The 27203-nt window shown below is 36.4% G+C and overlaps 1 protein-coding gene across 2 annotated transcripts in view; it reads left to right on the top strand.

The window, feature by feature from the left end:
• The window catches only part of UGP (UDP-glucose pyrophosphorylase), a 243987-nt gene that overhangs the window by 60594 nt on the left and 156190 nt on the right, over positions 1–27203 (top strand). For both annotated transcript variants that reach the window (XM_090398780.1, XM_090398779.1), the window contains exon 5: positions 11120–11253. In XM_090398780.1, the coding sequence (XP_090254906.1) occupies positions 11120–11253 (134 nt within the window). The remainder of the gene's footprint in view (positions 1–11119; positions 11254–27203) is intronic.

Below are 27203 nucleotides of genomic sequence, written 5' to 3'. Positions count from 1 at the left end.
TTCATAGGTGGCAGTGTGATGGTAAAGCCCAGTTTTTCCTGGTTTGGCATCAGTCCTCTGTTTATGGTGACACAAACAGTGGACTCCTGGAGGTATCTGAACATTTTGGACAATGCAATGCTTCCTAATTGTTTTTAAAGAAACGACTATTGTCTCTTTCAGCAAGACAATGCACCATGTCATAAGGCTGCTGCTGTAGCTGCATGATTTGTGGACAGAAACATCACCACACTTGACTAGTCTTCACAGAGTCCTGATCTCAACTCCTACTGAATACCTGTGGGATGAATTGGAGCATTGGTGAAGCAAAAGGAGGTCCTATATCTTATTAATGTGCCAAACAAGGCTGTTTGTTCCTCATACTATGGTGTTCATTGACTTCTTTCCAAGCAGTATATGACTTCTATATTACTTCAACCTTGGTATCCCATCCCTTCTGGATCTGGCTACCACTGATGACATTATTTAATAATGGTCCTCTTTTGGTTTGCTAGCTTTCTTCACAGTAGAGAGGTTCTGCTTGGTGGCAGGTTTTTGCCAATGCTGAACTTCCTGTCCTGAAGTCATTCATGTCAGGATTCAAGCCACGAGTTTAGTATCATTCCTTCAGGGTTACTCAGTGAGATTTAGAGTGATCTTGAAGATCACTCAGAGTTTTTGGAGAGATCCCTGTATTTTAACATACCTCAATAAGGGTTGAAACCAGTCTGGATAGTGGCCCTTTCCCATAATGCATAGCATTATACACAATCAAAAGGATCTGTGCTTTGCATAATCAGATACTAAGGCAACTGGTGTGAAGTCATTAGCTTCTCCATACAAGCAGCGCAGTTGTGAAGATACTTTGCATGCAAACGTTGTTTGCTTACATTTGGATAAAGAATTCAACCAAGAATATAATTTCATGGCTTCTTTAATTTAGAGTATATCTTCTTCTTCTTCTGCAGCTTCTCCCGCTTAAGTGGGGTCACTGCTGACGATGAGTCTCCTCCACATCCTCCTGTCTTGGGCTGTCACCACATCCAAGTTTTTCATCCTCAAGTCCTCTTCTACCAGCTCCCTCCATCTCTTCTTTGGCCACCCACGCTTCCTCCTTCCTTGCACATCCATTTGCATGACTCTTCTTCCCACATATTCATCCTCCCTCCTCATCACATGACCAAACCATCTCAACCTTGCCTCCTGTATCTTCGCTCCTAAGTTCGTAACTTTCATTGTTCCCCTTACATAGTCATTTCTCAGACGATCCTTTCTGGTCACACCGCACATCCACCTAAACATTCTCATCTCTGCTACTTCCATCCTGCTGATGTTATTTTTCCTCAGAGCCACAGTTTCTATAGCATACGTCATAGCTGGCCTCACTACTGTCCTATAGATTTTGCCTTTCAGATTGATTGGCACCCTCTTATCGCATAACACTCCAGCCATCTCCCTCCAGTTCCTCTAACCCACTTGTATCTCCTGCATCCCACTTCCTTCTCAGCTACTCCATCTTCTTCCACTGTTGAACCTAAATATCTCAAGTCCCTCACCTTCCTGATGACATTTCCTTCCAGCTCCAGATCTGTCTCCTGACCGCCACCCACTGTGCAACACATATACTCTGTCTTACTTCTGCTCAGTCTCATACCTCTCTCTCTCTCTCTCTCCTCCAGTACTTTTCTCCATCTTTCCAGTTTAGTTCCCACTTCTCTTGAATCTGCACACAGCAAGATGTCATCTGCATACAACATTGTCCAAGGTGCATCTTCTCTCACCTCCTCTGTTACCACCTCCATCACAATATTAAACAGAAACGGACTTAATGCTGACCCTTGATGCAAGCCAACTGTTACTTGAAAACTTTCTGTCTGTCCCAAACAGGTCCGAACACTTGTCTTCACATTTCTGTACATTTCCTGCACCAACCTGACATATTTCTCTGGCACCTTCTTCTCCCTCAGACACCTCCAGACTTCTTGCCTTGACACTCTATCGTATGCTTTCTCCAGATCAATAAATACCAGATGTAGCTCCCTTTGTTTCTCTCGATATTTTTCCATCATCCGTCGTAACCCAAAGATAGCATCTGTTGTTGATCTACCAGGCATGAAGCCAAATTGTTCCTTTGCAATCTCCACCTCCTCCCTCAATCTACCATCAAGAACACTTTCTAGGATCTTCATTGTGTGGGACATCAACTTTATTCCTCTGTAATTTTTACAGTCTTGTGCATCCCCTTTACCCTTGTAGATGGGAACAAGAGTACTCTCCCTCCATTCCTCGGGTATATTTTCCTGTTGGCAAACTTTCATGAACAGGTCCCACAGCAGGTCAATTCCCTCTTTCCCCCAGTGCCTTCCATGCCTCCACTGGAATTCTGTCGGGGCCCACTGCTTTTCCATTCCTCATCCTCTTCATGGCCTCCGTCACTTCCATTATACTGATGTTCTGCACCATCCCCTCAGAAGGCTGCCCATCTCCTCTGTGAGTCCTTGCATTTTCCTCATTCAGAAATCCCTCAAAGTATATTTTCCATCTGTTTCTTATGTCCACATCCCTCCATAATACTCTTCCTTCAGCATCTTTGATCTGCATCACATGTAAGATGTCCTTAGCTGCTTTATTTCTACATTTCGCTAGTTGGTAAATTTTTCTCTGTCTTTCCTTTGTTTCTAATTGATCATACAGATCTTGATATGCCATGGCCTTTGCCTGTGCCACAACTCTCTTGGCTTCTTGCTTTCTCTCTTTGTACACCTCTCTGTCCTCTTCCACTCTTGACTCATCCCACTTCTGCTTTGCCTTCCTCTTAGCTGTCACTGCCACTTGTACATTATTAATCCCACCAACCCTCCTTCTGCTCTCTAATCTTTCCAGATGTCTCACCAAGCACCTCGATTGCACAGCTCAGGATTACTTTTGAATTATGTTTCCACCAATCTTGTACACTTTCCAGTCCATCCGAAATCCTCTCTAACACTCTCTCCCTAAAACGATTCCTCACACTCTCTTCTTTTAAGCGAAACCACTTACTTTTCTTCATCCCATGGCAACCAGAAGTTCTTATCTTCGATCTTATTTTAAAGTCTGCGCATAGCAGTCGGTGTTGTTGTGCTGCTTGATCTGTTGGAATTACCTTACAATTTGTCACAACCTTAAGATGTTTTCTTCTAGTCAAAATGTAGTCAATTTGTGAGCTGTTGTTACCACTTCTAAATGTTATCAAATGTTCTTCCCTCTTGAAGAAAAACGAGTTCACAATTGCCAGATCAAACGCTACTGCAAAGTCCACAACCCTCTCTCCTTCCTGGTTCATCATTCCCACTCCGTGGCCACCATGCACTCTTTCACAGTCTCTATTCTGTCTTCCTATGTGCCCGTTCGTCTCCTCCGACAATCACCATCTCATTTTCTTCCAATTCCCTCATTTCTTCATCTAACACGTTCCAGAACTCATCTTTTTCCTCTGCTGTGCAACCAACTTGCGGGACATATACACATAATACGACCACCCGCTCTTCTCCAAGACCCAATTTCATTCGCATGATCTTGTCGTTCCTTCTACCCATGTCCAGTACTTCACCCTTCATTCTGCCACACACCACAATTCCTACACCATTTCTTCCCTCGTTATTCACTCCAGAGTAGAACAATTTATATCCATCTCCCAGTTCATTTGCCTTTCCCCCTTTCCACCTTGTCTCCTGCACACATAAAATGTCCAACTTCCTCTTCCTCATCATGTCTGCCACCTCTCTTCCCCTTCCAGTCATGCTTCCAACATTTAGTGTTCCCACTCGCAACATCCTCTCCACCTGCTGGGCTCGCTTCTTAACCGCACCCGCCCTTGACGCGGTAGCCCTCGTCCACTTCTCACAGCTGTAGGGCGATGTGGCTGCTCGTCGCTTAAGGGATGCGCCCTAGCCCTTATATCATTTTCTCTTCGACTCATAATCATAGTTTGAGTTGGCACTGAAGTTTTCCGACCGGATGCCCTTCCTGACATCAACCCTCGCATTTATCCGGGCTTGGGACAGGCACCTATTGAGGCCAGCTTGCCTCCTTCGGTGGCTGCATAAGACGAAATGACCTAGCAAGATAGGAAAGACTCACCCCTAGCCCTCGAATACTCTAATAGCATCTGGGGGAAGAAGCAAGGAGAGGAGAAAGAAGCAGAGAAAGAAGAGGAGGGACCAGTCTACAGAATAATATAACAGATATATATTACATGAAGTAAATCATGGTCCAGCATCAGGTACCTTGGGTTTGCCATGCCCGTACTCGCTAAAGTGAGCCCTTGAGTTTAAACATTTAATAATTTTATTTATTAATTATTTTCCTTCTTTTTTTTTTTTCTTTTTTTTTTTTTTTGTTATTATAATTAAATACAAAACCTGGAAATTTTTTTTTGTTAGGTATGAGTTATTCACATTTAAACCCCCTTCATGACTTTACGGGCCACCCTCTATTAAAGGGTCTAGATTCTTAGCTAAATTCATTGCAGTCCTCCAGAATCCTTATTTATTTCTGCCCTAAAACATTGTTTTTTATCGCATAGATTTAAAACATTCAAATCCAGTGTGAACAAGTACGTTCTTTCCCAACCCATACACGGTATTAATGTACTGTAGGTTGATCTACCAACCTCTCGTGTATTGGCTCAACATAAAACCTTCTTTAACTCTTCAGTGGAAATAGTACTTTTCCTAGAAAATCTTGGTGACCAGAATTCCTATTTACAGTAAGATATAGGAAAATTCAGCCTAAGACAATAAATCTTTAACTTTGAATGGTACAGCATTCCTTGTTTAACGCAGTTATACTAGACAGTGTTTGCAGATGTGTAAATCACCGGCAAGAACTAGTTTTAGCATATATAAAAATGCCACTTTGCATCAGGCAGTTGCATTTTCAAAAATGCTTATACAGCATCGGTAGAATTTTTATTTGTAAAATTAGCATTTGCGAAGCATGTTGATGATATTGGTTATCTCAAATATAATTCAAACTGATTTCAAGTTATATATTCTCATATACATCTTTTTTGCTTGGCATAAATTGTGTGCTTTCTATACTCAGTGAACACAGTATAAACCTCCACATAGCCTTTAAAGGAATGCGGAGAACCGACCAGGGCTTCTGACCTAATGTTCAATCCTCAACAGCAGTTATATGTAATTTCTGGAACTGAAAATTTGAAAGAGGATGTTAGAATAAATGTGGTTAGTGCTACAATAAATCTATTGGGCTTGCATGCATGCAGCGTAGTCTGTGGGAGAGTAGTGTTTTTCATTAGGAAGTATCATTCCAGTTGTCTCAAATTGCAGTAATTGTGAAATATAGTACAAAGACTGAAATGTCTCTGTACTGTACTGTATTTAATAATGCAGTAAGATTACTTGTTTTTCTTGTTTCTGTAGTATGGCATCTGTTGAGGTTTGAATGCTTTTCATGGTATAGAAACATTTTTAATCCAGTTTTTGGAAACAACAGTCAGTCTATTTCTGAAAATGAAATGAGAATGAAACAACAACAAAAAAAAGGGGGGGGGGGTAATTAATGAATATGAGATTCGCAAAAAGATGAATAATTCCAGATGATGATCAGAAGTTACTTATCCTATTACTGTGCAAAAAAATGTAATACTGATCCTCAGTAAAGAAAAGAAAATTCTTAAACCATGTGAAATATAAAATCGAGAAAGAAATACACAACAAATTTTACAAGATGGTTCCATCAGCCACATGCATTCCTGTCACATCTGGATGAATCACCTGATCAACATTATTAGTTCATTGGATTAGTCCCTCCTATAGTTATTTACTGTGCTACCAAATGTATACAGTAGCTGTTTATTATTAGTTATTTATATTTTGCAAGAAATCTCTTTCTTTCTTTTCATAAGTTTTTTTTTTAAATATGCCATCATAAATGCACATATGTCTGTTTAGAGTTTAATAGATTCACATGCTATTTGCTCCACCTAGCATCTTATAGGATGCATACACACATCACAAATGTCAATCATTAATAATTCATTTGCCAATAATGAAAGTATTTCTATTCACACCTGCTCTTTCTCTTCTTTATATTTCCCATCCTCGCATGGCTTATTAATGAAGGTTCACATGTTTACACCTTTTTAATAATTCAAATATACCAACTTTAAATATTCAAATATACCAAGGGGGTGCTTAAGGGTCAAAGCTGTATAACTGAGAGGAGACCTCCACATAGCCTTTAAAGGAATGCGGAGAACCGACCAGGGCTTCTGACCTAATGTCCAATCCTCACCTTCTCGTGGTGCACCCTGTTGGGTATCTACTTTGATACTGAAAGAACGAGGATGGGCTGGCAATTTGATTTTGGCCGACCAAATTGTATTCTTAGTGGTTAAACCAAAATAAAAAATGATGGTACAACATAACAAAATTTCATGCCGGCTGGGGCGCCGCCCGGTTAAACAAGGCCCCCGTTGTTTTTGCCAGGGCGAACAGCGAAAAGTCAACTACTGGCACAAATCTGAAAACAAACCCCAACTCAATATCACCAGAGTTAAAGATCGGTACTATCAACATAAGAAGCCTGAATGGCAAAGAAATGGAGCTAGCTGAGGAATTAGATAAGTACCAGATCGACATAATAGGGGTGACTGAAACAAAAAAGACCAAAACTGGTGAGATCTTTCTGAGCAATAAATACAAAATGTTATATTCAGGCAATGACAATCAAGGAAAAGAAGGAGCAGCCATAGTATTCAACACAAAATACGAGGATAATCTTCTTGAATGGCAGTCAGTCTCAAGTAGAGTAATGTGGACAAATATGAGAATGGGGAACTGGACAATGAGACTTATTTGTGCCTATGGTCCCACAGAAGGTTCTACTAAGGTATAAGTGGAGGAATTTTTTGAGGCTTTAGAAAAAGCAACTGACACAATGAAAAAGGAAAAGTTGGTCCTTGTTGGGGATCTAAATAGCAGAGTAGGAAATGATTGTGAGACATACAAAAATAATTTGGGAAAATTTGGAGAAAAGAGCAAAGCTAATAATAATGGCAAATATCTGTTGGATTTCTGCTCAGGACATGGACTGGTTATTACTAACACCATGTTCCAACATAAAAATGTGCACAAATTCACATGGAGAGAAGAGGCTAGGAATAAGAAAAGTCTCATTGACTATGTTATTGTTGATAGTGATGTTTTCTCCCTTTTGCAGGACACCAGAGTGTACAGAGGATTTGAAATTGGAAGTGATCACTATTTAGTCTTGAGCAGGATAAAATTGAATTTCATATTGAAAAGAATAACATGTAAGAAAGTTTTAAAGCGAATAAAAGTTGAGCAGCTCTCAGATGTGAACTGTAGACTAAAATATAGAAAGATTATTGAAAAGAAAATGAAAGAGTTTGAGAACAGGAATCAAACCTTGGAGATTCAATGGCAAACTCTGAAGAAAACATTGATTGATTCTGCCAGAGAGGCATGTGGTGAGGTTGTGTGCAAGGATAAAAAAAATCAGAACTCCCTGGTGGACACAGGAAGTTAAAGAGGCAGTGAAGGAAAAGAAGAAAGCATATCAAAAGTTCCTGCCAAATAAGTAAGCTTTTACTCTTACAGAATACAGAGACAAATGTAAGAAAGCTAAACAGTGTGTAAAACTAGCTAAACAAAAGTCATGGGAGGACTTTGGCAAGAATATAGAAAATAAATATCAAGAAGGTGGCAAAATATTCTGGAGGTTGTTGAAGAAGCTTAGAAATGGAGGAAAGAGTGCTGTAAAAGGAATTAGAGATGATAAAGGTGACATGAAAACAGGAGAAAAAGATATCCTTGAAGTATGGAGTAATTACTTTGAAAAACTGCTAAATGAAACAAGCAGTGATGACAGCACAGTGATAAAAAAAACACTGACCAGGCATGCAGTCAGGAATACATATCCATACTTGAAGTAGAAAAAGATATTTCTCTTTTTCTACTTCAAAGAAAAAGCCATCAAAGGCTTGAAATGTGGAAAGGCAACAGGAGTAGATGATATTCGACCAGAAATGCTGAAGTATGGTGGTATAAGTGTCTTACAGTGGCTGCACTGCATAGTTCAGAAAGCCTGGACAGAGGGACGAATTCCCGATGATTGGAGTAGAGCTCTCATAGTGCCCATATATAAAAAGGGAAATAAAACTGAATATGAGAGTTACAGAGCTATTTCTCTACTGAGTGTTCCTGGCAAGATCTATGCAAGTATACTTGAGAAACGGTTGAGAAGAATTGTGGAAGAAAAGCTTGGTGAAGAACAAGCTGGATTCAGGCCAAGTAGAGGCTGTCAGGATCAGATCTTCACTTTATGACAAATAGTCGAGAAAGCATGGGAATATAACAAAGATCTGTATTTAAGTTTTGTCGATTTGGAAAAGGCATATGACAAGGTGCCAAGAGAGAAGCTATTCAATGCTCTGCAGTTATATGGTGTCAATGGGGCATTATATCAAGCAATACTTAGTCTTTATTTGAGTTGTAAGTCAGCAGTTAGAATTGAAGGAAGTACAGGAAGATGGTTTAATGTTAAATCTAGTGTGAGACAAGGATGTACATTATCCCCTCTGTTATTCATTATCTATATGGATCACATTATGAAGGAATGTGGTATTAAACCTGATATCAAAATTGGAGATGTTAATGTCAGCTCTTTGCTTTATGCGGATGATGTTATACTTCTAAATAAATCCGCTACAAGTCTGCAAGATTCTCTGACTAAATTGAATAGCTGTTGTAATAGATATGGTATGAAGGTCAGCAATAAAAAGACAAAGACAACGAAAATAGGCAGAATCATTGAAAATGTCAACCGTGTTGTGAATGGAGAACCTGTGGAACAAGTAAAACATTTCAGCTACTTAGGCATGATTTTTACTGAAGATGGTAAATTAAATATAGAAATAGACAACAGAATCAGCAAAGCTGGTATGGTGGGAAGTCAATTGAATAAATTCATATGGAATAAGAAAGAAATTAGTCGGAACACTAAATTAGCTGTATACAAGACAGTGTTCAAACCAGTTTTAACTTATGGATCTGAGAGCTGGGTCAGAAGTAAAACACTTGACCAAAGACTAGAGACCGCAGATATGAGAGTCCTGAGAAAGATTATAGGCGTGAACAGATGGCATCAATGGCAATATCATATTAAAAACGAGGATATTAGGAAAGAACTTGACATTGTCAGCATCCAGGAATGCGTTAGCAGAGCTAATCTCAGGTGGTATGGTCACTTAAATAGAATGGGAGAGGAAAGATTAGCAAATCAAGTGTTCTCTGCCAGGTTGGCAGGAAAACGACCCAGAGGAAGACCAAGATATAGGTGGATTGATACGGTACAAAGTGCCTTAGACGATAGAAATATAAGATCTGATAATGTTGGAGTCTTGACAAGTAACAGACTGATTTGGAGGAAAATTGAAGATAGGAAGTTAGTAATGATGTAATATTTTCATGTAGTACTGTCATATCCTGTACACCCCTTGAGGGTACATGGCAGGAATTTGATGATGATGATGAGATTTAAAACAAAACACCGTCCAGTTTCTGTGTATTGACAAATTATTAAATATAGCCCATTCTCGATTTTAAGCTTCTGTGTGTCTGTGCAACATTATTACAAAAGATGAAATGCATAACAAACAAACTGAGGAAAAAGGAATTAGTTCATTGAAAATTTATTGCAGATTTGTGGATGAATCACACAAAAACTGCAAAGGGAAGCTGATCTAAGGTTCTCAAGTGACAGTGACAGCTTGTTGCAATAAGCCAAGAGATCATTTCTATGATGCTAGACCAATCTTTAAAAATAACTTAATTTTTGTTGTTATCAGATATGATTTTTTAGTTTTAGAGACTAATTCATGTAGTAATACAGATTTATTAAAACTTATTTTAGTAAAATTAATTTACTTGTAATAATATTAAAATTTTAAGATTAAACTATTATTAAAATATTAAATGTTTTTAAAATTGAAAATTATTATTGATGCACATAAATAAATTGCAAAACTCCCTGCATTGTTTCACATGCATGTGATGAATTTGTTATCGAAATTCGTGTATGTAAAGAAACTTGTAGAACATTGTCCACCTAATGAATATGAGATCCCCCCCCCCTGAAAGAAACATAATTTATATAACTTTTATTTATGTAAAAAAAGAATAGTTACTGTTGGTAATAAATTAAAGCATACTTTAATTTGATTTTGGAACATTTAATTTTTAGTCAACGGAAAGTAACTGTTAACAAAATTAAACATTTTTTGTTTTCATAATTTTTGATAATACTAAAAATTATTTGCAGTTACTAGAGACAGTATTAGGGCTGATATTTGAACCAGCAACTAGTGTATTTCTGATGACATGGCATTTGTTATTTGGTTGGGCATAAGAGGCCTTTATAAAGACTATTTAAATTAAGAGGATATTAAATCCCACATGTGGGATTTAATATCCCCTTAATTTAAATAATGCTTACATCGCCAAAATGAAGCCTATTGGCTCTTTATTTTAAATATTTTATAAAGACTTTTCAGTGGAAAGTGAATTAGCAATCTCATATAGAGGTGACATATTCAGGTCTCATATACAGGTTTTTTCCTCCCAGAAACTTAGTAAAAAGTTTAGCTATTATAGCTTTGGCTATAATTTCAGCTAGTACCAATTCTGAATTAGGAATGGGTACTGGCTTATTCTTGGTAATGTTTACTGTTTAGACACCATTACCTCCACTTGATTTAATATTAATGAGATGCAACACTTTTTTAATGCTTTTATAAATTAACATACATTCAGTTAATATTAATTTATTAATCATTTGTGAGTTCATCATGGTGCTTTCTGTTATAGTCTTCTGGTTATGAGGTCATATACATCATTTTTTTTAAATATAAGTAGCCTTACTTTCATTTTAATATTTTTAAAATGAAAGTAAGATATCAGTATAGATACTGTTGATTTGTTTAATCATATAGGGTTTTTCTAGGAAGTTAGGTGTGATGTATTTTAAAATTTAAAAAAGTTTATCCTTGAATCAAATGAAGTAAAATAACATCTATATATTGATTCCATTTTATTTCTATTAATTTCATTAGCATTTAAATAAAACCTATGATGCAGATGTTCCTCTTGTGCTGATGAATTCGTTTAATACAGAAGATGATACACAAAAAGTGCTTAGAAAATATAGAGGTTTCAGAATCAGAATATTCACATTTTTGCAAAGTAGGTAAGATTCTCAGTTTTCTCAAATTTATAAATTGAGATAGGGGCCAGTAGGCTATTAAAATTTTAATTTTGAGATGCATAAAAATCATGGAAAATAGAAAAATTTGCTTTTAACACCATCCTTGATAGGTTATAATGCTATGCAAGAGAAAATGAGATAATTTAAATGTCTTTGTGAAAAAACTTGCATTTTTAATTTTTGTGCAAAATTAAAAATGTTTGCGCAAAACTAGATCGATGGTTTGTTACTTCAGTTTAAAAACATAAATTATAGCCTAATGTGACTGGAAAAATTATGTATAAAATGTATTGAAAGAATAAACTGTTTCTTCTTTTTATAACTTATTGAAACTGAGGGCCGGGGAAATGAAGAAAAGAATTTGTTTTTATTAATAATATGTGAGGTGTTTGAAAAGTAGTCCGTCTGCTTATGTAATTTTTTATGTGAACTGCAACCATGAAAGGTTGTAAACATATATGTTAGACTGTGGGATGGCTAAGGGTTAGAACTATTTTCTATTATAATTATAACTATTTTCCATTAGTATCGAGGCTAGCAGGTGAAAAGACGTACTGTCAGAGAGTTAAGTTCCTGAAAGATTTGTGATTTTTGTTGATTTATTAAGTGTTTTCTTATTTAATTGTGTATTTTAGTATACTGTTGTAGTTTTATTAATGTAGTTATTGTACTAAAGTGTTTTATAACATAATTTCAGAAATATTATTAGTTTTTACTACTCTTAAAAATGGTGCCAAAAACTCGTCGAAACAAGGCAGTGACTAAAGCTAAAGTTGCTACTGAGGAGAGCGTTTGTCCTGAACAAAAACACTGCTGCAGTGATGATAATAATTTATCTGAGGATATGCTGACATTAGAAATAGCTCGGTTAAAAGAAATTATTAGGAAATCCACCAGGGAATTGAAAAACGTGGAAAAACTTTTGTTTAAACTTCGACAGGATAAGAAAAAGAATGAGAATAAGAACAGTCAGGAAAATACTGAACTTGGTAATCAAAATATTAATAACAATGTAAGTAAGTTAATATCTAAGAAAAAAGAGGTAATATGGTATGGTGACTCAATTTTAAAATTTGCTCTTGCCGAGGGAGTCACCACTTCTAGTTTCCCAGGAGCGAAAATTAAAAATATGAAAAACGTAATTGAAAACCAAAAAAGAAATGTAAAAGAAATGGTAGTGCTGGTAGGTACTAATAATTTAAGTGGTGATAAACATAGTATGAGAGAAGATATGAAAGGTTTGTTGGAAGAAACAAGAAAGGAATGTGAGAGAGTAAAAATTGTAGGATTACTACCTAGATATGATAGTACTGAGTTAAAAAGGAGAGCGATGATAGCGAATGATTTCACGCACAGGCTATATAGAAGATATGGATGTGAGTTTTTAGACGTGTAGGGTGTATTTGATGGCAGAAAAGATTTGTATAAGAATTATGGCCTGCACTTGAATTCATTTGGCATCAGAAGCCTGGAAAAATTACTTCTTGGTATGAGACTTAATGCAGAGAGTCAGGGAAACTAGATCATCAAGGGAGGAAATTGTAGGATTACTACCTAGATATGATAGTACTGAGTTAAAAAGGAGAGCGATGATAGCGAATGATTTCACGCACAGGCTATGTAGAAGATATGGATGCGAGTTTTTAAATGTGTGGGGTGTATTTGATGGCAGAAAAGATTTGTATAAGAATTATGGCCTGCACTTGAATTCATTTGGCATCAGAAGCCTGGAAAATTACTTCTTGGTATGAGACAATGCAGAGAGTCAGGGAAACTAGATCATCAAGGGAGTAATGGGAAAAATGTGTGTGAAAGTTCAGCTATGGTCAGGGCCGCTCCTAGGAATTTTGCTGCCACATGCAGTAGCATATTTTGCTGCCCCTTCTCCCTTATTTTTTGTATAGTTTATTCCAACTTGTCACCCCATGCAAATGCACGTCTTGCACCGTCAGTACCCTGGCTATGGTATACAAACGTGATAAAGATATAAATGCCTTTGAACATGGTTATGTATGTGGCGTACGAGTGGAAAAATATGCTTTGGGTTCGGACCTTTTAAGTATGTCCGGGGGAGGGAAAAGAGAAAATTCTAGAACAAGACCAAATACATTGCGTATCTAATTATAAGAATAGGTTAGGTTGTAATTTATTATGTCTATACACAAATGCCAGGAGCATTAGAAACAAAGGGGGTTGAGTTTGTTGCTTTATTGAAAACGATGTGGCCTAAGATTGTTGGCATTAGAAACCTGGCTATCAGAATCAGATATGATAAGTGGGATCGAGTGTAACGGATATACTATTTTTACGAATGACAGAAGAGATAGGAGAGGAGGAGGAGTGCTACTAATGATATCAGATGACTTAAGTCCAGTTAGGGTAGAAATACAAGAAAACAATGATGGTAACAATGTCCCATGTAGCGATGAGTTTGAGTCTATTTGGTGTGAAATGGAGGTTAACAGAAAAATATGTGGTGGGGTGTTGCTATAGACCTGGCAGCTCAGTTGTAGGGGACGAAGAAATGCATCGCCAATTTAGCCTTATAGGTACCAAGCAAATGATCATTATGGGTGACTTTAATTTTCCAAACATTGATTGGGTAGAAGAGAAATCTCATGATCAGAAAGAACAGGAATTTATTGAATTGTTATGGGATAACTTTCTCAAGCAACATGTGAAAGAAGGAACTCGAGGTCAAAAAGTGTTGGATTTGCTCATAGCATCAGAAGGGATCTCTGTCAAGAATATAACTGTTTTACCACCAATTGGTGACAGTGATCATGCTCTTCTTTCTTGGGAAGTATCTACTTGTATTGAAACTCCGATTAAATCAGGCTACATGCTGAATTACAAAGCTGGAAATTATGATCAACTTAGAAGAATATTATCTTTGGTCCCATGGTATCAGTTACTGAATGGAAAAAATGTCAGCAATGCATGGGAATCTTTGAAAAAGTGCTTGAAAAAGGCGGTATCTGAATGTATCCCTAGTGTTCGAAGAGTAAATAGGTTGGTTGTGAAATGGATGTGCAGCCTTATTAAGCTAGAAATCCACAAGAAGATGATGATGTGGAAAGAGTATCGTCAGAATAAGAGTGAGAGGAGTTATGAAATATATAAAACTCGGGCCAGAAAAGTAACGACTATTGTGAGAAAAGCTAAAACGGAGTATGAAAAGAAATTAGCCATGCAAGCTAAAGGCAATCCAAAACAATTTTATCATTATGCCGCAAGCAAAAGAAAGAATGAACGTGGAAGAATAACTTTATTGAATGCAGATGGTACACGAATGTCGGAAGCTAAGGAGATTGTTCAGTTAATGAGTGCTCACTTTGCTAAGATATATCAACCAGGTTTATGTAGTATGGTGCACAATGCTACTGCTACGTTGGATGAAGAGTTAGAGGTTCATGAAAATGAGGTTGAAGAGCTTTTGCATAACCTGGATAAGAATTTGTCAATAGGGAAAAATGGAATATCTGCCCGTTAAAGGAATGTTCAGCTGAATTGGCTAGGCCTTTCACACATTTGTATAACTCGAGTCTCGCTCAGGAATGATACCACAGGAATGGAAGGAATGTAATATAGTTGAATTGCACAAGGGTGGTGCAAAAACTGATGTGTCTAACTACCGACCTATTAGTATTTCTGGTGTGGTAGTGAAGATTTTAGAGAAGTTAGTAAGAACTCACATACAGAAATGGGTAGACAATCATTCTATACTCTGCAGGGAACAGCATGTTCCAACAGTTTTAGCAATTTGCTCATATTTTATAACAATGTTATGGCCGAGTTGGATAAAGGAAATGGATATACAATGATAATGTTCGATTTTTCTAAGGCATTTGATAGGATACCACATGATAGGTTGTTGCGTAAACTGAGAATATGGGATTGGAACATAATCTATTGACTTGGATCATGGGATGGTTAACAGACAGATATCAAAAAGTGGTATACAGTGGGTGTGAATCTACCAGATTTAAGGTAACCAGTGGTGTACCTCAGGGTTCAGTCCTTTGGCCATTATTCTTCAATATATACATTAATGACTTCAAGCAGGGTCTATCATCAGATTTGCAATTGTTTGCTGATGATGCGAAGATAGGTAGGGCAATCAGGGATGCTACTGATATTCAGCAATTATAAAATGATTTGAATAGACTGGAAATCTGGGCAAATGAAAATGGCTCTCAGTTTAATGCTAGTAAATGTAAAGTTATGCACTTTGGCATGATTAGAGATCCAGCGACATATTATATTAGCAGGGTTATGCTACAAGAAACTGAAGAAGTGAGGGATCTTGGTGTATTATTGGTGGATAAGAATTTAAAGTTCAAAGGTCACATAGCAAAAGTTGCAAATACGACTCACAGGATAATTTCTATGCTGAAGTGAACCTTGACATATAAGGAAGTAATTTTGCCTCTTTATAAGGCTTTGATAAGACCACACTTGGATTACTGTGTGCAGGTTTGGTCTCCCGGGTTGCAAGAGGATAAGGAAGCTGTGGAAAGGGTGCAAAGAAGAGTTACAAAGATTATATCCAGATTATGGGATTTAGATTATGAGGACAGATTGCGAATATGTGGATTACGGACTCTAGTTAACAGGAGAAAGAGGGGTGATATGATAGATGTCTATAAACTTTTGAATGGGTGTTATAACATTTCAAATAATGAAAGTTTTCGTTATATGGAAGGCGGGGAGAGAACACAGGAGCATCCATGGAAGTTAAGGTTGTTCTCAGTCAAGAAAGGGGTAAGAGCTAGGTTTTTCTCTCAGAGAGCAGTGAGTGAGTGGAATAATTTGCCCTTAGGGGTAGTGAGTGCATCTAGTGTAAATGAATTTAAGGGAAGGTATGATAGCTGGGTTGGGTAATTTACAGCCTCCCTTGATGAGTCCTTGACTCCCTGGAAGTCTCAGATAATAATAATAATAATCTAGAAACTCTGCTTTAAATACCAAAACACACATCTTTTTCAAGCCATTTCAGGACTGCAGTAAGCAGTGGAGGGGAGGGGATCTCACAAAAGGCATTGAAATTCATCTCTCTCTCTCTCACCTTATATAATTAGAATATGAGCTATCCTCAGATGGGTATAATTTCCCTTTTTAAGAAACATCCTTCACATGCTATGCATTTTTTTGTATTGTGCAATCTTTTTTACTTCTTCATACTTCTGTTTTAGTGTTTTATTTAATTTACTTCACTTCTGTGTTGGCTTCAAATTTATACTCTCATAGCCCATGTTGTTTTTAATGTTCTGGATGTTTCCAAAGGTTAAATTTTGGAACTATCCATAAATTGCAAAGCAAAGTCACAACTACAGCAAACTGCTCTACAAGTATTTGACTGATGGCTACCAGTACTTCCTTTATCACGTGTTGTGACTGTGCATTGTTTTAAATGAAAAACCAGTTTGTAAACTCTAGTTCCATTTTTTTGCCAAATGCTTATTGCAGATGAATCTTAAGTACCTTTGCATAGTGTTCATACAACAGACTGTCTTTCTTAGGTATGAAATGCTGAAATTGAGGTATAAAATTGTGCTTATGGATTTGGAAACATCATTTTTTTTTAAATATTTTTATTAAAGTGTTATATAAAATTTCTTTTGGTGGAATTAAGTTTTTATGTTTTTAAACATTTGATTGCTTTTTTATTTTGGATCATATATCTAATTCAGGATTCACCATAAGTTGAATATAGATAATAAAAATCACTTTTGATCAACAAGAGTCAAATTTTTCTACTAGACTTCCAGTATGTTAATTTTTGCTAATCACTGAGTAAATTGTTCTTTACAAGAAAATGCTTGTTTTTATCCTTTACCCAAGCATGAGCAAACTTTGCCCATGTATCTTTATGAATATGCTACTTTTATCTAGCGATGGTCAGGTTGTTGTTAGATTGCTTAATGTCCCATAATGCATAACACACTTTTTTCTGGACATGTATATTGCCATAAATTATGAAAAGTTCACTGAAGGGATGCTAGGGCCATTTGATGTGAAGGTATTTCATATGCACAATTTTGTTTTCTCCCTCTTCAGTAAAGGATAAAAACAAGAATATGATTTCTTGTCAAGCATAATTTACTTCTTGACCTAGTAAAGAAAAAACTTGCCACTACTACTGAAACGTTTGGAAACCATTTGTAAATTATGTAAACCATTTCCACTATCTTGCAACTGCTGAGACATTGATGAGAAAATTAAATTTATGTTTGAAATTAGCTAGTACAGCTTTTGGACATAAGGGATAAGTAATTTTTGATGACATCTTTGCTGCAACCAATTTCTTGGTTTTATTTGGTTTTATAGGGTTATTATCATCCCAACTTTGCTGTTTGGTTGTGAAACATGCACCACATGATGCAGGTACCTGATAATCTAGAAATGATAACAATAATCAGTGACACTGTCTTTGAAGATTCTTCAAGATTCAGTGGAAAGACAGATGCATTTAGCATCAGCATTTTGTCTGAAGTTGCATGAATTTTGAGGAGGTGATTATCCACCACCAACTTGACTGGATTGTGATATCACCTTCCAAAATAGTGATGAAACTGATGAAGAGCAAAAAAGAAGCCTTGAAGATTATAAAGAGGTGACTTTGAGAAAATGTAAAATTGACATAAACAACTGGGAAGCTTTGGCTCTAGATTGGCCAAAATGAAGGTCACTGTGTACAGGAGCTCAGTCGCTTGAAAGTGTACAGCATGCCACAAACACTGAGAAGAAAGGAATGAGAAAATAGCACCAGATAACATGGACAAATCAGAGTCCTGAAGTGGCTTGAAAAATGTTCATGTTTTGTCTTTGTAATAGAATTATCTAACTCTTAGCCATTTCATGGTACTAATAGTCATGGCTTGAAAAAATGCACTCGTCTGCTTCTGCATTTTGCATGATGATTGAGAATTTTTAGTTGATGATTAAAAAAAAATCAGCCACATTAATCTGGTAACAACCTCTCATCAACTCATATGTCTCAATCATCATATCCCTTCTTCTTTTTCTATTTATAAGGTTCTTTAAGTTGCATTCCTTCAATCTCTCCTTTTATTTGACATTCCATAGACCTGACACTAACTTAATAAACCTTCTCTGGGGTCTCTCTCTCTCTCTCTCTCTCTCTAATACATCCTCCTGAGAACCAGGTGACTAAATCTGCATAGTAATCCATATGCAGTCCGAAGCCTTATACAAGGGAACTATATCCTCTTTGTTTCTTAATCCATTGAGATTTTCCTACAATTTTAGCAATGTGACCTCAAAACTTGATCTCTGTCTACCATCTCTCCTAGATTTCTCATCTCCTCCACCTCCTTCAAAATTTCTCCATTAATTGTATACTCTGCATCTCAACATTGTCTACCAAATTTCAAGACCCTGCACTTTTCAATATTAAATTGATAACTACACTATTTTCCCTCTCACATAGCTAGTTCAGATCCTTCTGCAAGAGAACGTCTGCACTACTTAAAGCTCTTCCCAACTTTGCATCATCAACAAACAGCTGTGCATCTTCAGTCAAGGCAGTCCCAATATCATTAACATACAAAATAAACAATTATAATCCCAGAATAGATCTCTGTGGCACTCCACTAGTGACCTTCTTCTTTTGGGATACCACTCCTCCATACAAAACCTGCTGACAGCCAGTCAGTTATCCAACTCACAGGTCTGTTATCTATTCCAATCTGTTTCAATTTAGTTACTAGCTTGTCATGTGTCAGTGTATCAAGGGCCTTTGTGAAATCCAAGTATACCACCATATATGCATATCCTTTATCGAGTGAATTTGTCACCCTGTTGTAATACATAAGCAGAAACATGAACTCTCTTCATAGTGAAGAATTATGGAGACAAAAACACACACTGGAGTAATTACTTATTATTAACAAAATAACACTCAATGTTTTGACCTCTGTATCGAGGTTGTCATTGGGAAAACATATGCACAGGACACAACCTACATGACACCACACAAGAGTGAGATAAATCTAAATGCTTTGTTAATCATTTACCCTAGCCTGACCTCTTGCAAAAAATTGACCGCTCCTTCTCTCTTTCTACTCATCATGTATTGAAAAATTTCTTTTGTGTCAATCTTTTAGAACTTGTTTAGTAACATAAGTTTTTGTATCATCTCCCCTCTTTTCCACCTATCAACTAGACTTTGCAACTTATACATTTCCAGTCTATCCTCATAGGGAACATTCCATAGAACCGTTATCAAGTTGGTAAGCTTGATCACTTGTCTCTGGATCCTCTTTACCACCTTCTCATCTCCATGACACCCAGATTACCAATTATATTCACTGTACTCAATATGTGGCCTTATCGCAACCTTGTAAAAAAGGATAATTACCTCCTTATCTCTACTTGTTGACATGTTTTTCGGCATCTAAGAGTATACAACATCAAACCTTTGAGCAGTAAATCTTTGAGCTATTCTACCAACTTTTGTGGTATGCCATCTGAACTTCAACTCTCTTTCTGCCATCACCCACAGATACCTAGCTTCATCATTTTTCTACAACCGAGTACTATCAATGTAATAGACAGTAATCTTTTCATCCTGAAGTGCATAGCCTTACATTTTACAACATTAAATTGGTAACCATTATTCTTTGCTGACACTGACACTTTATTTAAACAATCCTGCAGGATGTCTACATTATCTTTATGAATTTTGCCAAAGCTTAAAAAAACCAAGTAAGGTTTTAAGCTTTTTCTTCTGTTCTTCGTTTGATCAACCTTCTTTGGTCGTCCACCTGGATTATACAGTCTTCTGAAAGTTCATAAACTAGGTACTCCATTAAGACCAGCTATTGGCTGTATAGGATGTCCCACTTACATCTAAATTCTTATCCAGTTTACTTGTTACTTCAACTAGAAGAACTGCTACTTATATAAAAAAAACACTTTGGATTTTAAAAATAAAATTTCTGATCTTCATTTGGATGCTTCTGATATTATGATCAGTTTTGTTGTTGTATCCTCTGCCACTAATATTGTTTTATTAGTTATCATTGAATTGCCTCAAGAAGAATTTCCTTCAAATGTTGTTAAATTATTCAATTTTGTTATTTATTCTGGTTATTTCTCCTCTCCTTTAAAATAAATGCACATAAATATTGACAAATCGAAGGAACAACTGTGGGCAATCCTGTTTCTCTTGCTATTGTCAACTTCTTCATTGAACACTTTGAACAATGTATCTGATAACATTTCACCTAGAAATTCACATTGGTACAGATTTTTGGATATTATTTTTGGAATTTGGGATGGCTCTACCTCTGAGTTATAGCAGTTTACAAATTAAATGCACTTCATCTCAGGATCCATTTCATCTTAGAATAAGAAGTAAATAACCAATTAGCCAACCCTTTTAGATCTTCAAATTCTTCGTCAACCAGATGGAAGCTGATATTTTTCAGAAGATTCATATAGACCATTATAATCATACTAAATCTCACCACTATCTTAGTCTAAAGACTGGAACTATTAAGACTTCAGTACATTGTACTCATTCTTTATGATCTTCACATGAACTTTTACAGAAAGAATTACAGTATATTAAATCCACTTTTTATTCTGATGGTTTTAAGGATTCTTTCAGCAAAAAGCTTTTAACAGTTATGGTATCTCTTCCAATATAGAAGAAATAACTCGCATTCCTATCTCTTATGTGCAAGGCATTTCTGAATGCATAGCAAAAATTTTAAAACCACTGAATATTTTTGTTGCCTTTCTCTCTGTCAGAAAAATCTCCACCTGTTTTGCTTCTTCTGAGAACAAGCAAGACCTCTAAGTTTTCCAAGCATCTACCAGATTCCTTAACTCTTGTAGTGATTATCTTATTTTGGCAAACAGAAGATCAGCTTTTATTCATTTAGTAGAAAACAAGTCTTATGTTAAATACCATGAGCCTTGAACAATCTGTACTTGCTCAGTATGCCATTGACACTAAACATAGTTTCTTGGAACAAGACAAGAGTTCTTCATAAAAGTCATTTCCTCATAGAATGTCTTTATGAAGAACCATGTGAAACTTTGCTTCATTGTCCTAACTTTTTAAACAGATCCAATGGTCTACGTATATACCCCCCTTTATGGAAGATAGGAAAGATTAACAGATTTGAAAAGAACTACTTTATTTATGTATATCCTTCCTTTTTAAGTTTGGAAATTGTAGATCTTGTTTAGTTATCATGCATTGGCTACTTAGGTGGTGCTGTTTAGAATTGTCTGTTACTTTAATTGCTGTTCTATGATTTTGTACTGATGATGGATATGACACTTACGCAAAAATTTTACATAAAATAAGTTTTTTTTTTTTTTTACATGAATTTTCCTCCATTTTTATTTCTTTTGATTATTCCAACTCACGGTATTCCATTATTGAAACAAAATGGAGTAAATTACCACAGAGTATCTTATTCCTATCCACCCACTCTTGAGATACTGATTGGTCTGCAATATGCTACTTCTATCTTGATGCCATCATTTTGTAATGGAACTGTCTTACCCTCTCTCTGCTTCCTTGCTACATTGCCCAAGTTGAAATTTAGATTAAACAGTTTAGTCAGTGGCATTGTCATTTCTCCACATTGCTGTACATAAGCTGACATGCCATCCAATCCCACTACTGTATTCATATTACTATTTTTTAATATGCTGAGCATCTCCATTTTATCTACTCCAATTCCCATGTAGGTCTCTCTCACATTGGCAAGTTCAAAATCTACACCATGACGATACACCTTGCAAAGTGGTTACATAGTAACTCGACTACTACTTCTCTTCTGCTTCTGTCACTTTCCAACCATTAGTACTGATTAAAGTTATTGTTTCCATAATTATTCTTCCTCTTATGCTATATAGCTAAAAAAACCTCTAGGATTTCTTTAAGCTTGTTTACCTAATTTTCTCTTATATTCTGATTTAGTCTTCCTTACCATACTAGTCACCCTTCTTGCTTGTGCTTTGGGTAATTCATGAGCATGCTAATAATCTTTTTCTTTATATTCCTATCACATTATTCTCTCTTTTTTTTTGGCTGCTCCTGCTTTATATTGCTACTCAGTCATCTCAGCCCTACTTGGTTTATCCTCCTAATCCTGGATACTGCTTCCCTGAAATCATTCTTCACTACTTCCAATGCACTATTGACATTCTTTTCTTCTAGCTTCTTATGTCATGGGCCTTACAACCTTAGGAGGCACAAACTGCCTCCTGAGTTTGTCATAATCACTAGCTTTGTAGTTCATGTTAACTCCTCCTTGATTAAGAATTTTGCATGTTTAGCAACCTCAAAGAATGAGACCGCATTGTCATTTTCCCTGACTGGCAGAGTGGCTATGGATATCTCTTGTGATGCTATTACCTGTTCCAGCATTCTCAAATTCCTGGTTTCCCTCCATCACTTGCTGTTTCAGATAATTGCACCCTTTTCTCCATCCAGTCTTAATGACTAGAGGGAAGAAGATCCCTCTAGTCATGTAAGGACTAGAGAAATAACATTATTGTGTCAATATGCAAAGATTCATGAAGAATAATGTTAACAAAAATAAGAAATAAAATAGAGAAAGATTTAAGAGAATAACAGTTTGGGTGTAGAAAAGGAAGATCAAATGTTGATTTGATTTTTGCTGTAAGGTAATTGGTGAGGAGACACCAATGTTGATGTTCAGTGGAGAAAACACACATCTAAAAATAAGAATTAACTAACTGAATTTTAGCTTAATTATTTTGCCTTTGTAACTTTTTGTTTTGGGGACAAAGAAATGCAAAGCATATGCACGCCATCAAGAAGGCAAACACAGACTGATTTCAGAAGGCCGGATCCTACAGTCCTCCCATATTTTGGGAATTTGATGCAGCCAAATTTGTTTAGGTTTGGAGAATTTTGTAATGCTATGGTGGATTCCAGGAACCATCTCTCCAATTTGTATCTGTTTCTGTATATTCTGTATATGGAAGGAGGTCCTCTTATGCAGAATCTGGATCTCGTGATTGCATCCATATCTGTCATCCTGGAACTATGTTGTGCAGTTGGTGGACATATTTTTTATGTTCTTCTGGTTTGTCCAAAGTATTTATAAGTTGCAGAAGCAAGGGATACTGCAGACTCCAGGATGATGAAGATATCAAAGCTTTAGGTGAGCTTGTAAGGGTAGGTAGCTAATTTTTGGTATGCCCCAAAGGAGAAGTCCTTTGTTGATCAACACCACTTGCACTATTCAAGCACTATAGGACAAGCTGTTCAGCACACTTAACACACTTTAACAATTCTCTGAAACGTTTAAATTCAAATTTTCTCTCAGAGCTAATTGGGGGTTATTTATCATCCTGGCTAAATTATCAAATTTATGGAAATGGTGAGCCTTCACATTTCTTATATTCTGGTTGTGCCTAAACATACAAGAATATGAGAAATGTGAGGGCTCACCATTTCCACAAATTTGATAATTTAGCCAGGAAGATAAATAACCCCCAATTATTTCTGGAGCATATCATGAAATATCCAGTCTGCAAATTAAGCTAAAAACAGAATGAAGCATATACTTCTTCCGACATACACCATACACATCACCAATAATATCCAGCCAGACAGAGCCAAAATTTCAAAATCTCTAAAGCCTCATCATCATCAAATTCCTGATATATACCCTCAAGGGGTGTACAGGATATGATAGTACTACATGAAAAATTACATCATTACTAACTTCCTATCTACAATTTTCCTCAAAATTAGTCTGTTACCTGTCAAGACTCCAACATTATCATATCTTATATTTCTATCTTCTAAGGCACTTTTTGCTGTATCAATTCACTTATATCTTGGTCTTCCTCTGGGTGTTTTTCCTGCCAGCCTGGCAGAGAACACTTCTTTTGCTAATCTTTCCTCTCCAATTCTGTTTAAGTGACCCTACCATACCACCTGAGATTAGATCTGCTAATGCATTCCTGGATGCTGACAATGACGAATTCTTTCCTAATATTCTTGATTTTAATATGATATTGCCATTGATGCCATCTGTTCATGTCCCTAATCTTTCTCAGGACTCTCATATCTGTGGTGTCTAGTGTTTGGTCAAGTGTTTTACTTCTGATTCAGCTCTCAGATCCATAAGTTCAAATTGGCTTGAATGCTGTCTTGTATGCAGCTAATTTAGTGTTTTGCTAATTTCTCTCTTATTCCATATAAATTTATTCAGAATTTATATGGAATAAGATCCATATTTAATTTACCATCTTCACGAAAAATCGTGCCTAAGTAGCTGAAATGTTTCACTTGTTCTATAGGTTCTCCATTCACAATGCAGTTGATATTTTCAATGATGCTAACCTTCATACCATATCTATTACAACAGTTATTCACTTTAGTCAGGGAATCTTGCAGACTTGCAGCAGATTTATTTAGAAGTTTAACATCATCTGCATAAAGCAAAGAGCTGAGATTAACATCTCCAATTTTAATATCAGATTTAATACTACTTTCCTTAATAATATGATTGATATAGATAATGAATAACAGAGGGGATAATGTACATCCTTGTCTGACACCAGATTTAGCATTAAACCATCTTCCTGTACTCCCTTCAATTCTAACTGCTGACTTATAACTCAAATAAAGACTAAGTATTGCTTGATAATGCCCTCATTGACACCATATAACTGTAGCGTTTCGAATAGCTTCTCTGTTGGCACCTTGTCATATGTCTTTTCTAGATTGACAAAACTTAAATACAGATATTTATTATATTCCCATGATTTCTCAACTGTCTGTCGTGAAGTGAAAATCTGATCCTGACAGCCTCTATTTGGCCTGAATCCAGCTTGTTCTTCCAAACTTCTCTTCCACAATCCTTCTCAACTGTTTCTCAAGTATACTTGTATGTATCTTACAAGGAACACTCAGTAGAGAAATATCTGTATAATTCTCATATTCAGTTTTATTTCCCTTTTTATATATGGGTACTATGAGAGCTCTACTGCAATCATCTGGAATTCGTCTCTCTGTCCAGGCCTTCTGAACTATTCAGTGCAGCCACTCTAAGAATTTTACACATACATACTTCAGCATTTCTGGTTGAATATCATCTACTCTGCTGCTCTTCCACATTTCAGGCTTTTTGATGGCGTTTTCTACTTAAAGTATGGATATGTATTCCTGACGGCATGCCTGGCCTGTGTTTTTTATCACTGTGCTGTCATCACTGCTTCTTTCATTTAGCAATTTTTCGAAGTAATTACTCCATACTTCAAGGATATCTTTTTCTCCTATAGTCATATCGCCTTTATCTTCTCTAATTCCTTTTAGAGCACTCTTTCCTCCATTTTTGAGCTTCTTCAATAACCTCCAGAATATCTTGCCACCTTCTTGATATTTATTTTCTATGTTCTTACCAAAGTCCTCCCATGACTTTTGTTTAGCTAGTTTTACACAGTGGTTTAGCTTTCTTACATTTGTCTCTGTATTTTCTCAGAGCACAAGCTGACTTATTTGCCAGGAACTTTTGATATGCTTTCTTCTTTTCTTTCACTGCCTCTTTAACTTCCTGTGTCCACCATGGAATTCTGATTTTTCTATCCTTGTAGGCAACCTCACCACATGCCTCTCTGGCTGAATCAATCGGGGTTTTTCTTCAAGTCTTGCCACTGAATCTCCAAGGTTTGATTCCTGTTCTCAAACTCTTTCATTTTTTCTTCAATCATGTTTGTGTATTTTAGTCTACAGTTCACATCTGAGAGCTGCTCAACTTTTATTCCCTTTAAAACTTTCTTACATGTTCTACTTTTCAATATGAAATTCAATTTTTATCCTGCTCAAGACTAAATAGTGATCACCTCCAATTTCAAATCCTCTGTACACTCTGGTGTCCTGCACCAAGGAGAAAACATCACTATCAACAATAACATAGTCAATGAGACTTTTCTTATTCCTTGCTTCTTCTCTCCATGTGAATTTGTGTTCATTTTTATGTTTGAACATTGTGTTACTAATAACCAGTCCATGTCCTGAGCAGAAATCCAACAGATATTTGCCATTATTATTAGCATTGCTCTTTCTCCAAATTTTCCCAATATATGTCTGACAATCATTTCCTACACTGCTATTTAGATCTCCAACAAGGACCAACTTTTCCTTTTTCATTGTGTCAGTTGCTTTCGGTAAAGCCTCTAAAAAATTCCTCTATTTCTACCTTAGTAGAACCTTCTGTGGGACCATAGGCACAAATTAGTCTCAATGTCCAATTCCCCATTCTGATATTAGCCCACATCACTCTACTTGAGACTGTCTGCCATTCCAGAAGATTAGCCTTGTATTTAGTGTTGAATACTATGGCTACTCCTTGTTTTCCTTGATTGTCATTGCCTGAATATAACATTTTGTATTTATTGCTCGGAAAGATCTCGCCAGTTTTTGCCTTTTTTTGTTTCAGTCACCCCTATTATGTTGATCTGTTACTTATCAAATTCCTCATCTGGCTCCGTTTCTTTGCTATTCAGGCTTCTTATGTTGATGGTACTGATCTTTAACTCTGGCATTGTTGAGTTGGGGTGGGTTTTAGGATTTGTTTCAGTAGCTGACTTTTCGCTGTTTGTGCTGGCGATGCCCAAGCCAGCATGAAATTTTGTCATGTGGTACCATCATTTTTTATTTTGGTTTAAGCCAATAAGAATACAATTTGGTAAGCTAAATCCCAGATTGCCAGCCCATCCTCGTTTGTTCAGTATCCAGGTAGATACTTAACAGGGTGCATTACAAGAAGGCGAGAATTGGACATTAGGGCAGAAGCCCTGATTGGTTTTCCGCATTGCTTTAAAGGATATGTGTAGGTCTCCTCTCAGTTATATAGCTTTGAATCTTAATCTCCCCCCCTCCCAAGCCTTTGAAAAGAAATATA

This window comes from Typopeltis vanoorti, chromosome 10 (genome assembly GCF_054136105.1).
Source record: "Typopeltis vanoorti isolate ZY-2024b chromosome 10, IOZ_Tvanoo_1.0, whole genome shotgun sequence".
NCBI classification, from domain to species: domain Eukaryota; kingdom Metazoa; phylum Arthropoda; class Arachnida; order Uropygi; family Thelyphonidae; genus Typopeltis; species Typopeltis vanoorti.
The sequence above is the reverse complement of the archived record's forward strand: the minus strand, read 5'-3'. Positions and strand labels throughout refer to the sequence as shown.